Raw genomic sequence first — 14,674 nt, 5'->3', positions numbered from 1 at the left:
TTTAATGGCTCCTCCCCTGTCCTGGGGCAGTGTCCTTACACACACCTGTGAGCAGCTATCAACAGAAGAATCCTGGGAACTCTTCAAGGATTCCCCCACAAACATGACCTGTCTTTCTTTTCCTATACCCTCAGCTCTGTTTCCTCAGTGAGCAAGTCCACCAGGTCTAACTGTTCCTCTTCCCTATGCCACAAGCCAGAAAGCCAGAGGACTGGAGGCGGAAAAATGAACAAGCTCACATCACTTGTTTACTGCTTGGTCTAGGATTTGCCATCCATCATTATTGATGTCCAGGGTCTTGAGAACTGTTGTGGTTTTTTGTTTTGTTTGTTTGGTTGGTTGGTTGGTTTTTGGGTTGTTGTTGCTTACTATTTTAAGCAGGAATGTAAACATAATTCCCCATTCTCTATCTTGGCTAAAAGTGCAAATGTAAAGTGTAATAGTATCCTTTTTCAGATTCATTTATTTTCTTTATGTGCATGAATGTTTCTCCTGCATCTATGTATGTGCACTGTGTGCATGTCTGTTGCCCAGGGAGTCCAGAAGAGAACACTGGATCCTCTAGAAGTAGAGTTATGTGTGTCTGTGAGCCACCATGTGGGTGCTGGGACTCAAACCCTAGTCTCCTACAAGAGCAGCCAGTGCTCTTAGCCACTGACCCATCTCTCCAGCCCCTAACAGCCACCCTACCCCAGGAAGTGCCTGCGTCTGCGACGCTGGCTGCTTTTACCTTAGTGCACTTGACTGCATGACCATTTCTTACTGTTTTCCCCTGGTTTTTTGTTTGTTTGTTTGTTTTTGGTTTTTCGAGACAGGGTTTCTCTGTGTAGCCCTGGCTGTCCTGGAACTCACTTTGTAGACCAGGCTGGCCACGAACTCAGAAATCCACCTGCCTCTGCTGGGATTAAAGGCGTGCGCTACCACTGCCCAGCTCTGGTTTTTACATTTTATGGTTAAGCAGCCTTCATGTATATTTTACACTCTGAAGTTATAAATAGGAGGAAGACTGGAGCAGAGCCTACAGACTGTGTTGTTGACACCCATTAAATATGATTGTTATTACTGTTTTTTTTTTTATAAGAAGTTCTCCATGGACATCCCACAACAGTCCACTTGTCCTGTTTAAAGACGAATGGCTTAGGAAATGGGTGATCACGAACTCACAGGGTTGAGTTACTTACATAAAGTGCTCAAAGCATTAATGTAACTGCCTGTCCACAGCAACATTAACATCAATATCAGCCGCGTCCTCATCCTGTGTTCCTGTCTCAGTTCCTAAAGCATCATTTTAAAAGGCAGCCATCTCTGCCTTTTAATGCCCCAAGCTACCACACCTGCTCAAGTTCCTGGCATATCCCCCAAAGGCTTCCAAAGCCTAGTAGGCTGCCAGTCTCCAGTTATTTTTTCCCTTAAATCTGCTGAGTTTACTGTCACCAGCTCAATTCCTAAAATACTTCAATTTTACAAATTTCATCTCAAGGAAATTGTTTATTTATTTTTTTTTTTAGAAATAAAAATTAGAAGTTCTTTGGGTTTTTCGGATTTATCTTTATTTTATGTATTATGGATAGTCTGCCTGCATGTGTGACTATGCACCACGTACATGCAGTACCTGTTGTGGCCAGAAGAGGGCACTGGAGTCCACTCAGAACTGGACTTACAGACCAGCTGTTAACTCACAAATGGGTGTTAGGAATTGAACCCATGTCCTCCAAAAGCGCTCCTAACCCCTGAGCCATCTCTCCAACCCATTCCTTACTATTAAGTAACAGGAATTACTGTTTGGGGTCATAATCCTGAATCCTTATAAACACATTGATACCCACTTTAACACACCAAGGCAGAAAAACCTTAGTAGTTCCATTTATAAGCAACATAGTGGTTAAAACAACAAAACAAAACAAAAAAAAAACCTGGAATGCCACTGTGGGGAGATCAATGCTGGGTGTGGTGGCACTCACCAGGGCCTGGCTAACGTTTCCTCCCGTGGCCAATGACTTAAAGTGGCTGCTGTTGTAGACCAGCTGGACTTCTGAGATCTCCATTGTCTCCAGTTCCTCCTGTGTCTGCCGATCAATCACATGCAGCTTCTCCACGCTGTCTAAAAGCACGACTGTGCGCGAGTTGATCCACTGTAATTCAAGCACACAACAGTAAGAGTCAGGGCCAGTCCAGACCTCCCATGACAAAAGGGGGCTTGGCCACTCCACAAGGACCTTACACTCCAATAACTTCAACAATGACAGCGGCACAGTAAGAGCAGCTCTGAGATGCACAGAAAACAGTGCTAAGTGTCTCAGTGTCAGATGACACTCTGCTCGCATAAGGGAAGGCTGACTAAGAGCTCTAATATATTGCAGAATGTTGCATTTTTTACAAGACTTTTTTTGAAGGACATATTGGCACAAATGACCTTAGTGCAATAACAAATGTTTCAACTTTTTATATTAGTGAGGAAAAACAACAACTTCAACTTCATAAACCCAGATGGTCAGAGGACAACTCTTGGCACTGAAATAACATCTATTTTAAATAAAGACCCTCTAAACAAACAAACAAACAAACAAACAAATCTTATCTATCGGCTCCTCTAGAGAACTCTGACTCACACAGCATTTGTGTGCACCTGCATTTTAATTACAATTCACGACCCAATGTCAAGTGTGAAGTTTTGGGTTCTGGAGCACTTCCCCTTTTGTGTTTTTGGATGACAGATGTGTAGTGGTTTGAATGAGAACGGCTCATACGTTCATATATTTGAATGCTTGATCCCCAGTTGGTGGATCTGTTTGGAAAGGATTAGGAGGTGTGGCCTTGTTGGAGGAGGTGTGTCATTGGGGGTGGGCTTTGAGGTTTTAAAATCCCACACCATTAACAATTAGTTCTCTCTCTGCCTCCAACTTGTGGATTAGGTGTGAGCTCTCAGCTACTGCTCCAGCACCAAGCCTGCCTACCTACCTGCCTGCTGTCATGCTTCCCACCAGGATGGTCACAGACCCACTCTCTGAAACTGTAGCCCTTACTAAATGCTTCTTTCACTAAGCATTTCTTTTTTTTTTTTTTTAAGATTTATTTATTTATTATATGTAAGTACACTGTAGCTGTCTTCAGACACTCCAGAAGAGGGCGCCAGATCTCATTATGGATGGTTGTGAGCCACCATGTGGTTGCTGGGATTTGAACTCCGGACCTTCGGAAGAGCAGTCGGGTGCTCTTACCCACTAAGCCATCTCACCAGCCCTCACTAAGCATTTCTATTGCTTATTTCTAAGTCAGTAGAGTATGAGTGAGTTTGAAAGAGTGGTGTGGGCCAAGCATGGTGGCATGGTGGCATGGTAGTACACTCTTACCATCCTAGACGATGAGAAGTTAAAGCAGGAGGAACATTTGAGCCCAGGAGTTCTGGACCAACAGACAGGAATAATTTAGGAAGACTTGGCTGAAAAATGTGTCATGCAACTAAGTTTATGCATCATATATTACTTCTTAAAATCTGACTATACCAACTACATATCCTAAAATATTATGTATTACTGAAAGAAAAAAAATTCAGACATTTACTGGATAAATGAACCACTACTGAAGAAGAAAACATAAAATCTGAATTAGAAAGAAAAGTCTCTCTCTCTCTTTTTTTTTTTTAAACCAAGACACTCTGAACACTAAGAGATGAGGTAGAGAGAAAACTTGGCAATGTTTTTTTTTTTTTGTCACAAGAAAAAAACAGTAACATTCTGAATCCTTTAGGAAAAGCTCAAAAGCACACACGTGTCCACACACAACAAACGCAGTACAACCACTGAAGAGACCTGGGCTCTGAACCTGACCTCCCCCTTGGGGTATTAGGACAGTCGGGAAAACTCTCCCCTTCCCTGCTGGTATGCAGCAGGACTTTGGGCAACTGGGCAAAAGGCAGTGAGGACTGGCATCGAAGCCTCAAAGCCTCAAAGCCAAGTCAGGCCTCCTGCCTCAGCACGGCACAGCATGGCACAGCACTGCATGCTGGGGGTGTGCACTGACGTGGGCCCTGCAGGAAATCAACAGAGATGGCTCGAGTGGCACTCACAGTGAAGTTGATCAGGTCGTAGTACAGGTGAAGGTGCTTCTGCTTGGTGACGTGTATTGCGCCCGACTCATCTCTCTTAACCTGATGATGAGAATGAAGACAGCCCAGATAGCAAATAGTACTTGAAGGACTTTTTTCAAATATCTGTACTCCACCTATAATGATTCCCATTTAGTAAAGATAGTCTGAAAATATTGTGAGAGAAACTATTGCATAGGTGAACAGCGACAGGCTCACCTGCACCTGAGGTGCTAACGTTCACTTCAGCTTGCGTTTTCCCATGCTTACTACAGCACATGTCTTTCTTCGAAGGCTCAGCTCCTTTCTGCCCCTCTATTCCCATCTCTTGGCGTGCTGACCCCCTTTTCACTGTCTCGTGCCTGTGAGGACGTGAGCTCTGGCCACAGGCTCAGCTGCACAGCTGTAACCATGCGGAGGGAGTCACTTCCTTCTCGGTTTCCCATCTGTGGCACCAAGCTGTGCTTTATGGGCCACAGGTACAAAGTGTCTCATTAACTGCAAGACAGATGCCAGCACCACCTGGTCCCAGAGGTTTTCTACAGTCCTCTTCCACAAACTCTGTCCCCAACCTGGTTAATGTCTTCCCTCCCTTTCTAGCGTAATCAATTGCTCCTTTAAAAGATCTGCTACCCTCATTTGCTCTCAAACATATTTCTGACTTTGTTTTTGAAAACAAAAACATTCCCTAAACAGAGATCCCTCGGTTTGCTTCTCACAGTCATTGTTTAGCCATGCTCTTCCCCGCACAGCTGAGCACTATAGTTGGACGACTTTGCTCTTCCAGAAACCCAGTTCTTTATCAAGGAGCCTCCACCCCATTCCACTGCTACTTGGACATCTGACAAGGACCTGGCAAACCACTCTGTGTCAGTGTTTGACTCTCTAGCCTGCCTTCCATGATCATTCTCTACCTCTGTACTGCCCCAGGACTGACTGGTCCCAAAGTCTCCTTTCCTCCTGTAGAGCATCCCTCTGCCTGCTCCTCCCCTTCTACTGCCTTTACAAGAACCACCCTTCCATTTGCCTTTTCTTTTTCCTCAGCCTTTAATGAGTGCCCAGCAAAATCAGAGCTGTGGTTTAGTTAAGTCTTTGCTAAAGACTCATGTGCTAAAGACTGGCTTACTGGCCTCTGACATTACTTAGGGCTGGAGGGGGCAGCAGAGGGGTTGAAGGGGTAAGGGGATAGCATCTTAAAGACATAGGGGTTCCTGGACAGAAGGAAGTCACTGTAGATAGATAGATCGATATCTCTCTCTCTCTCTCTCTCTCTCTCTCTCTCTCTCTCTCTCTCCCTCCCTCCCTCCCTCCCTCCCTCTCCCTCTCTCCCTCCCTCTCCCTCTCCCTCTCCCTCTCCCTCTCTCTGCACAGCTGCTCTGAGGTGGGCAGCTTTGCCCTACAATATGAACCCACTATGATGCAGTACCTTCCCACAGGTCAAAGGCCACAGGCCAACTGATCCGAGGACCACAAAACCTCTGAGATGTGAACCCAGATGAACCGGTCTCCACACATTGATGGCCACAGCTACTATGCTGTGTAACAGTTAACACACGATGGTCTTTAGGTCTGCAACCCTTTTGCCTTCTGCCCTAACAATGTTCATCTGTTCTTTCCCCCCGCTGTCTGCTCGCTGGGCATCCTAGTGTAACACTTGAGAATCCCACTTTCATTTCTAATTCAGCATGCTGGGATCTAAGTCACACTCTACACAAGAGTTTTTTGGGTTTTTTTTCCTGTATGTTTCCTGGCTGTACCATGCAATGGCCTCTGATTGGTGCCTTTCAGCTCATTGCCAATCCAAGCAATCTTACTTAGATCAGGGACACCGCTCAAGGACTGGCAAACTTGTCTGTAAATACTTCAGCCTCTGCAGACCACACAGGCTATCAGGCCTACTTAACTCTACCACAGCAGTGAAAGGGCAGCCATACATAACATGTAAGCTGGGCATGGTGCCACATGCCTATAATCCTAACAGCTGAGAAGCAAAGGCAGGAGAATCAGGAGGCAAAGGCCAGCCTTGGCTACAGCATGAGTTTGAGACCAGCCTGGGCTACATGAGAGCTGGTCTTAAAAAACTAAAATATAAATGAATGAGCATGACGATATTCCACTAAACATTTACTTACCAAAGTCCATAACCATGCACATGTGGTACAGGGCCCTAAGTTTCCCCGACTCTAACCTAAACCCACCCACAGATTCAGTTTCACACCCTCCCTAAGATCCCAGGCTCTCCCTGTGCTAGTGAAACAGGAGGAGGTCAGCATATAGGCTCAGTTCTCAGCTCAGTGAGGAAGAGAGGTTAGGGGAGGATTCCTGTGCGCTCACTGTCATGACAGGTCTGAGGAGTGCAGAGCCGGCTCAAGAGGCAGAGAAGGCAGCACTGACCACAAGCAGCACAAGTGGGAAGCCCAGAGCTTTGCTGACAAATGTCTGTGTGAGTGAAGAGACTAGCTGGGAAGCCATGCGGAGTCTAGGACAAACCCATGTGTGGTTTACACTGGGGAGGCGATAGGCCTTGAAGGGGTCAAAAGGAAGGGCCTGAAGACGATATGAGAGAGAGCGCACTGTGACAGGGCACATGGGGCACTGTGATAAACGAACGGACAAACCACTGATTATTTGTTAGCTGAAGAAGAAATAACCAAGAAATAAACCCTGAGGACTAAAAAGCCAAGAGAGTTCAGCGTTTGCATTTTTAACATTAAAGCCTTAAATACAATTAAACAGGCTACACTCTCTCTCTACAAAGACTTAAGACAGTGACATGGATATTTTTTTTGACACAACATTAAATTACCAGTGAATCTGGGAGAATGTATTTTTATGAAGCTTTACAACAGACCCACCACCCCACTGCATCCTACCAGGAGAAAGTGAACCATATCGCCTCTGCAGAAGGCGAGCATGGGATTCACAGAGTTATTCACTGCCACGAAGTGCCAGGCCAGCAGCGGAACACTGGAAGGATCCATCTGAGTGGAAGAAAAGATGGGGAAATATTCACTGCAGCTGACCAGCAGAAGGACAAAGTAAAAACTTTGTTTAAAAATAGCACCTGACTATTGCTTTGTAAAACCTGCCCCGATTTCCCACAGGACTTGCAATGAGCAGGGACTGGAGGGACAGCTACAGGGAGGGCATGGGCTGAGGGTCATGATGCTTATCTTGGCTGGAGTTTGGTTATGAAAGTACATGCATCTGTCCAGCTTCAACAAATATACACTCAAGATTTGTATATTTATCGTGTATAAATTTATACCCACAGAACCTAAACAAATATGAAACTCTAGCTAATTACATGCATGCTAATGTCCGAGGTAGAAGGTGCTGGTTTCTGTATTTTACTCTGAAATCTATTAAAAAGCTAAAATATCTTGCTGGATAGAAAGTTGGGTAGATACACAGATATATAACAAAGGAGATGCAGTGGAACGATAGCAGTAGGATTTGGATGGCAGGACTACTAGTAAACTTCAGTAAAGGACTACTAGTACTTCAGTAAAGTTCCTTCAGTGTCTCTGTCTGGAAAGGTTCATGAATGAAAGCATCAATAAAACAAACGAAGAGCCAGGCATCATGGCTCATAATAGCCTCACCGAGTCAAGGAGGCTGACCTAAGAAATATAAATGATAATCTCTCAATCTGCCGTCCCGAAGGACAGACTGACTGCCTCTCGTGGTGCTGAAATACAACAGTACCCCGACAAGGAGACAAGAGCCATCCTGCTCGGTTTCCCGGCTGCCGCCACCCAGCCGTGGCTCTGTGTCTTCACTCTCTGTGACTGATTCAGAATGAGAACTGCACCCTCACCCCACGGTCTCACATGTGACTGCCTGGTCTCCACTTAGTGGGAGGTCTGGGAAGGATGAGTAGGTGAGGTACGTCACCGGAGGAGGGCTCAGAGGTAACAAAAGCCCACACCGGATCCCGTCTCTCCCTCTCCCCCTCTTCCCCCCTCCCTCCCTCTCCCCATCTCTGCCTCCAACTTATGATCTCACCTATTGCTTCTGCACTATGCCTGCCTGTCTTCAGCCACACTTCCCACCATGGTGGTCATGGACTACTCTGAAACCGTAAGCAAGCCCCCAATTAAATGCTTTCTTTTATAAGTTGCCTTGGTCACGGTGTCTCTTCATGGCAATACAAAAGCGACTAGGACAATGGCATTCATCTCCTTCCAAAGAAGATGCCAACTCTCTTAAAAACATCAGGAGCAAAAGAAAAGGCCAACTGGGATACCCACAGGGACTTAGTCCAGGCTTAACTCTTGATTTTAGTGGCAACATATTTGCATATAGCCTATGAACATTCTCCCATGTGCTTTAAATTGGCTCTTTAACAGTTGACAATTCAGTGTAAGTACTACGCAAGCATGTGCTATGCCACCTCGTTTAGAAAGTAATAATAAGCTAGCATATCTGTACAGTGTGGCTGCTCATATCCACGGAAGCATAAACCCTTAGGGCCATCTGTACTCCCTGAATAATAGCATCTTCTAAAGTGACAGATGTCAGAGTCAGAAACCATAGGAAGCATGGGTAGTACCAAGCCATGGTGACTACAGTAGGGTGTGCCAACTCAGGGGGTCCAAGCAGCACACAGTGGGCATGGCCCTGCCTTGGCACAGCTGTCTCACTGTTCTAAGACACTGCATTGCATACACCAGTCCGCCCATTAGTGGTACATCCCAGGAGCAATGAATGAGCCTAAGAAAACGCATGCGTGGAAGCAGGACAGCAACACAGAGACCAGAGAGCTGAATATGCCGCTCATGAGAGAACAGCTTCACACATTAAAGACAGCAGGTACCATCTAGCATGACTCCTAAATGCCACTTTATCCTGCTTGCTCTTCATAGCCAATGCCTTTGGGAGCTCACTGCCCTTCCATAGCTGGATTTTTAAACAACTGCAGAGAATTCACCCTGAAGATCAGTCCCTCCACCCGCCTGACTTGCTCCTTCCCTATGCCAACAAAATGGAGTGGTGCTTACCCGTCCATAGGGGAAAGTCATCCACACTTTCAGGGATGGTTTCAACCCAATGACCAATATCTAGAGGAGAAAGTACATATGATTCTCATCATTTACCTTGCAGCTCTCACATGGTGTTCAAAGTCTCTAGAGCTAAGGGCTCTGTCTTCTAAGCATACCTACCTTTGTTAAGGACGCCATGGCCAGCAGTGAGAACTGCGTGATGGGATGGTCTTTCAGCTCAGGCTTTGAGTGCAGGGGCTCGATGCAGCAGACCTCACCCTTGGAGCCGCTGAACAGGCACCGAGACTCACACGTTCGCACGCCCATCACTCTCCTGAAAATGTAAGACATTCACAATCGATTCAGAGATAATCCAAGACACTGTCACCTCCACCTTGACTGACTGCAGCCACAGTCAGTTACACAATCCACAGGATGGTAGCATCTTCTCACTACTCAGGACAGATCTGCCACTCTCCTAGCAAGGACATTCTACAGACCTGCCTCTGTATGAAAATATAACAAACTCTTTACTCATGTCTTGGCTCTTGCCTTCATTCCTCTCCGAATGCTGTCATCCTGATAGCCATACTCCAGCCACACTGGCTTCTTCGCATCCCCGCTCATGCCTGCCTCCTGGCCTTGTGTGGATGAGTCTGCCTGGGGTTCTTCCAGTAGAGTTGTCACTTGCTGACTCTGATCTCTCAGGTGGTCCCTCTCTCGGGTATTACTTTCTACAGAAGCCTTCCTGAGTTACACCCAAGTGCTTGCCTGCACAACGGTCTGTCCTCTCACACGTGTGCACCTACTGAGGGTATGCTATTTCTCTTTCTGTTTGTTCCTGACTCCCTGTGCTTACCCCAACTATTCGGTTAAGAGTCAGGACCTTCCTGTTTTCTAACTCTAGCTCCGGTGTCTAGAAACAGGAGATGCTCAGTAGACATCACCCGGGTAAATGAGCCGTATTGTCTCAGCAATTACCTTGTACCTCGTATTTAAGAAGTTATGAAAAAGTAAGAAACAAATATGGGCTGGAGAGATGGTTCAGCAGTTAAGAGCACTGGCTGCTCTTCCAGAGGTCCTGAGTTCAATTCCCAAAAACCACATGGTGGCTCACAACCATCTGTAATGAAATCTGATGCCCTCTTCTGGTGTGTCTGAAGACAGCTACAATGTACTCAATATATCAATAATAAATAACTTTAAAAAAAAAAGAAATATAGACATTAACCTTAAGAATTTATGGAAACAAAATACACATTACACATTTTATTCTACACTTTTTAAACCTTGGCTTCACAAATATTCTTCAAGGTGGTTAAGACAATTTTTGTTCCTACTTAACAACTAAAACGGGTCAACTCTAAGACCAGGAAACCCTTTTGTACTTATATGTTATAACCAAGGGGGCTTGGAGCCTACACTAAAATTAGTGAGCTATCCAGAATAGATTCTAACCTGACAGCACAGAAGAGTCCCCTGGGGAGTTAGAATCTAGAATCCCAGTTTGGCCCAGGTCTAAACTCCCTCATGTTGTATAAAGCTCCCCAGGTAACTGTAACAGAGCCAGAACCCATCTGCAAACACCTGGACCTGCCAGACGTCCCCATGTTCAATTTCAAACCATTAAACTGCAAATCTTTCCATTTTTCAACAAAGGTCCATTAGTCTCTTACTTAAATGTTAGTTCAAAAACAGAGCCTCCGCTGTCGTTGCAAATCGCAAGAGTTGGGTCATCTGTGAACTAAACAGAGAAGGACTTTACTTTCTTAAAGCAATCAGGCAAGCGTAGATCATGAGGGAAAAAAAGTACAAAGTTTGAAAACAAAATACACATTCAATATCTAAAATAACACAGATTTGGTTCATCACTGTATGTGTACAAATTGTCCTTACTTCCATTAATATTAACTCAGCATCGTTAAGGAACTGAGCCTTTCTAAAAGCAAAACGGGGTGAGATGGCACAGACGGCACAGGCGCCCATCACCAGGCCTGAGGACAAGAGTTCTATCTACCCCTGAGGATCCCGTGGTAGACGTAGAGAACGGTCTCCCACAAGCTGTCCCACTGTCCACAAGCACAGGGTAGCACACACCCCTCCCTGCAATACACACACAATAAATAACACTTGTTCTAAAAAGTAAAACAAACTTTCATCAGGATAAAAGGGGAAACTAGCTCGAGTTGATAAAAACCCTGGTGTTCCTGCCTTGGTCCTTACATTGAGGGTTATAACTGGTACTAAGTGGGCAGGACCAGGCAGATACACTGCCGCTGATGACTTTTTAATAAACACAGCCACGAGTAAGATTCTTGGGTCTTTGGAAAATAAACTCGCTTGAGTAAGTGTTCTGAGTGGCCAAGGAGCGCAGCCACTGTATCTACAATAAACTCTTCCTAGTGTCTATCTGAATGGCTGTAACCTAACTTGCAAAACTCAGAATAACAGCTTTCACAGTGAGACAGTTCCAAGGTGAGGTGCATTACGGTAAATGCTACTGGATGCAAAAGGAAATGATGGAGTTTGTGTCATTTACAGGGACTTGCCTCACAATGCCTGAATGAACTTGAGTTCACTCTGAACCGGCCACTTTTACTCAGAGATAGCTGAGATACAAAAGGTGGCTGTACAACGCTCCCTCAGTCCCACATCCGCATCTGCATCCCTGCTCCCAAAGCCTAGGGATGTGCAGTTATCTGCCAAGGGCAGAAGCACATGTTTGTGGATGTGTGTGAGATGTCTGTTCCAGTGCAGGAGAAGCACATTTGTAGACTTACACACGTATACTAACACACAGGATCCAAGCCTGGGCTGCCGATGATAGTCAGACCGTCTGGAAAAGGCTGAGTTACTTACTCAAAGGCAAGTAGATGTTAGTCCTTGACTCCAGTTACCCCGAGGCATGCACATCTCTCTCTGATGCCAGTGCCTGCAAAGCCTACTTTGAAACCATTCCCCAACTACACAGCTCCTGGAACTGCACTTTAATCTCAGCTGTGTCCCTCCGTTTTTTTATACGCCTATAATTCTTTTGTTTCTTATTCTATCACCCAATAATCTCTTTTTTTTTTCCTACAAAAAGACTAGTTATTACTTCAAGCAAACATTTATTGAGCAATTACTATGGGCAAAACATAAAAATAAGTGACGAACAGATTCTGATTTTAAAGATCTTAATATATTAAGAGAGATAAAACGTTGCAGGCAACAGTACCATTAGAAGTTGGCACGTGCTATAGAAAGAGATTGAGATAAATCAGCTTCGTGCACCGAGAGAGGAGAGTCTCTGACTCATCTTGGCTGTGTGCATCGTTACTGAACGCTTCAGTGCTGCTCTGTCACAGAAGACTTTTGTAACTAACCTAGATGCAGATCTACAAGCTCCAGATGCTACAGGCTTTAAAAAGCATGTGTGTGGATAAGAGAGCTGCATAGCTAAGCAACCAAGTATGCACATGATTAAATCTAGAAGAGCTGGGTTTAGAATCCCCTTGATAGAGTCCTTTACCTTTTATGCTTCTGAACATGGGCTCACCAGCATGAAAAGGCAGGCTTCACATGAGCTATAAATGAAGCCTGTTACCCAAGTCAGTTTTATGCTTTTCAGGCCTGAGAGTAAAAAGGAAAGAAACAATACTCCGGCCTTACCGCTTTCCCTTTAGAGGCCTGGAAAAAAATAAACCAAACGACTCACTTCTAAATATACTCTAAGCCCTGGCTCGTCCACAGTTGGCGCCTCAAACCTCGGGCACCGCCCAACAGTGGGCAGCCGTTCACCCCTCAGCAATAAAATCTTGGCCAATTGAACAAGGTAACGAGACCATTTAAAATCTCCATATGAGGTTTTTAGCAAAGTATTGCTTCTCTGCTGCCAAACTGAGTTGGCCTTTTTACTCTTTATTGCTAGACTTTAGTTAAACCTGAAGCTGTATATGTTCATACCAGCCCATCTCTGGCTTTTACCTTGAGAAAATATCTCATTGGGTTCATCAAATAATATCCAACTTCGTGTTAAATAAATTTAGGGGTTTCTGGTTATCAAAATATTTAATGTGGCTACAGAGGCTTAGCAATAAGGACAGTTAACACATGGAGTCAAGCTGTCACCTTGATGTGCAAGATTGCAGTCCCTGGAGGATGAGCATCTGTTATTGATCTGAGAAGTTTTCCACTGGCCAAATCCCACATGGTGATCTGTAAGACAAGCAAAGGCTTTAAAACAAATGTACTGCTTTTGGACTTAGGTATCCTGCCTTTTGGCTGAAATAACCCATTCCTCATCTATAAACATTGCAGGCAGAAAGCCATCAGGTTAAACACACCCACAAACCGAGACCACATTAGAGCACTGTGTCTTTACTCCATCCTCACTGCCTGCCTTCCTCCTTAGCCGATAAGTCACTCTGTTGAGCAGGGATTAAAAATGTACAAAAGGCATCACATCGAACCAGCTGTGATGCAAAGGTCAGGGAATGAGAGAAACCATGGCCTATCACCACAAAGAAGAAAATGCCAAAGCTAATGTCCAGGAGCGCAGCAATATGAGTGTATTTAAAAGTGGCCACAGAAGGTCAGGAGGTGGCTTAGTTGGTAAAACGCTTGTTTTGTAATCTTGAGAACCTGTGTTCAATCAGTACAACACATATGACAATGACGAGTGTTGGAGCAAGGCAGATGGCTCAGCAGTGAAGAGCGCCACTTCTCTTAAAGGCTCTGAATTCATTTCCCAGCATGCACACAGGAAGCACACACACTCTAAAATAAGTCTTTCAAAAGCAGGGGAAGGGGGCGAGGTGCTATGGCGTGTGTGGCTTGTGATTCCAGCCCTGGCTCACTACTCTAGAATAACTGAAGATAATAGCTAATGCTGTCCTTCAGACTCTACACACGTACACACCCAGGGATACACATACACACACACACACACACACACACACACACACACGAGCGAGTGCTCCTCAAAAACTAAATGAAAACAACCATGTTTATGTACAGCTACCGTAAGAGGACAGATTTATAAAAGGTGTCTACTAAGATGGACACTACTAGAATAGCTATAGATTCTAGTTCAGTCAGGAACAATTATTTTAAAAATCTACGTAAGACAAAGGTCACACTAATAAGCCTCAGGTTGGCACTAACAAGCATGTGCATTGCTTCACGACACACACATGCATTTGCTCTTTAAAATACTGATCTAAGAGATTCAGATGTTATTCAACATCTGTACAACTTACCTGTCCTTTAGCAAAGCCACAAAGAAGTCTTGAGCAGTCATTGTTGATGCTGAGGGCAGAGATGGCTCCATACTGCCCCCCAACACTGGTGCTACCCAGGCAGAGCCGCAGAGCTTGATTCTGATCTGAAGAAGGGAAGTGAGTTAGATACTAAGATAAGACAGGAAGACCTACAAGAAAACATAAACAAACTATCTCTAAGCTGCCTTATCCTACAATCCTAGATTTTTTTTTTTTTTTTTTTTTGGCTATTTCTAAGATGTTAGGATATAGGGAAGGAGTATGTTTGTCTGTCTGTCTGTCTGTCTGTGTCTGTGAGTCTATGTGTGTGTGTCTGTGTGTGTTGTCTGTCTACGTCTATCTGT

General features: G+C 44.8%; 1 protein-coding gene across 5 annotated transcripts in view; it reads right to left on the bottom strand.

Annotated features, from left to right (window-relative positions):
* Vps8 (VPS8 subunit of CORVET complex) overlaps positions 1 to 14,674 on the bottom strand; it is a 211,724-nt gene that overhangs the window by 161,670 nt on the left and 35,380 nt on the right. For all 5 annotated transcript variants that reach the window (XM_085832522.1, XM_085832525.1, XM_021184755.3 and 2 more), the window contains exons 8-15: positions 14,310 to 14,434; positions 13,180 to 13,266; positions 10,746 to 10,813; positions 9,250 to 9,403; positions 9,088 to 9,147; positions 6,958 to 7,065; positions 4,067 to 4,147; positions 1,962 to 2,132 (exon numbers count right to left, since the gene is read on the bottom strand). In XM_085832522.1, coding sequence (XP_085688648.1) covers positions 1,962 to 2,132; positions 4,067 to 4,147; positions 6,958 to 7,065; positions 9,088 to 9,147; positions 9,250 to 9,403; positions 10,746 to 10,813; positions 13,180 to 13,266; positions 14,310 to 14,434 — 854 coding nt within the window. The remainder of the gene's footprint in view (positions 1 to 1,961; positions 2,133 to 4,066; positions 4,148 to 6,957; positions 7,066 to 9,087; positions 9,148 to 9,249; positions 9,404 to 10,745; positions 10,814 to 13,179; positions 13,267 to 14,309; positions 14,435 to 14,674) is intronic.

Source organism: Mus caroli, unplaced genomic scaffold (genome assembly GCF_978045245.1).
Source record: "Mus caroli unplaced genomic scaffold, Mus_caroli_1 scaffold_17, whole genome shotgun sequence".
Classification (NCBI taxonomy): Eukaryota; Metazoa; Chordata; class Mammalia; order Rodentia; family Muridae; genus Mus; species Mus caroli.
This window is presented reverse-complemented; position numbering and strand designations above follow the sequence as displayed.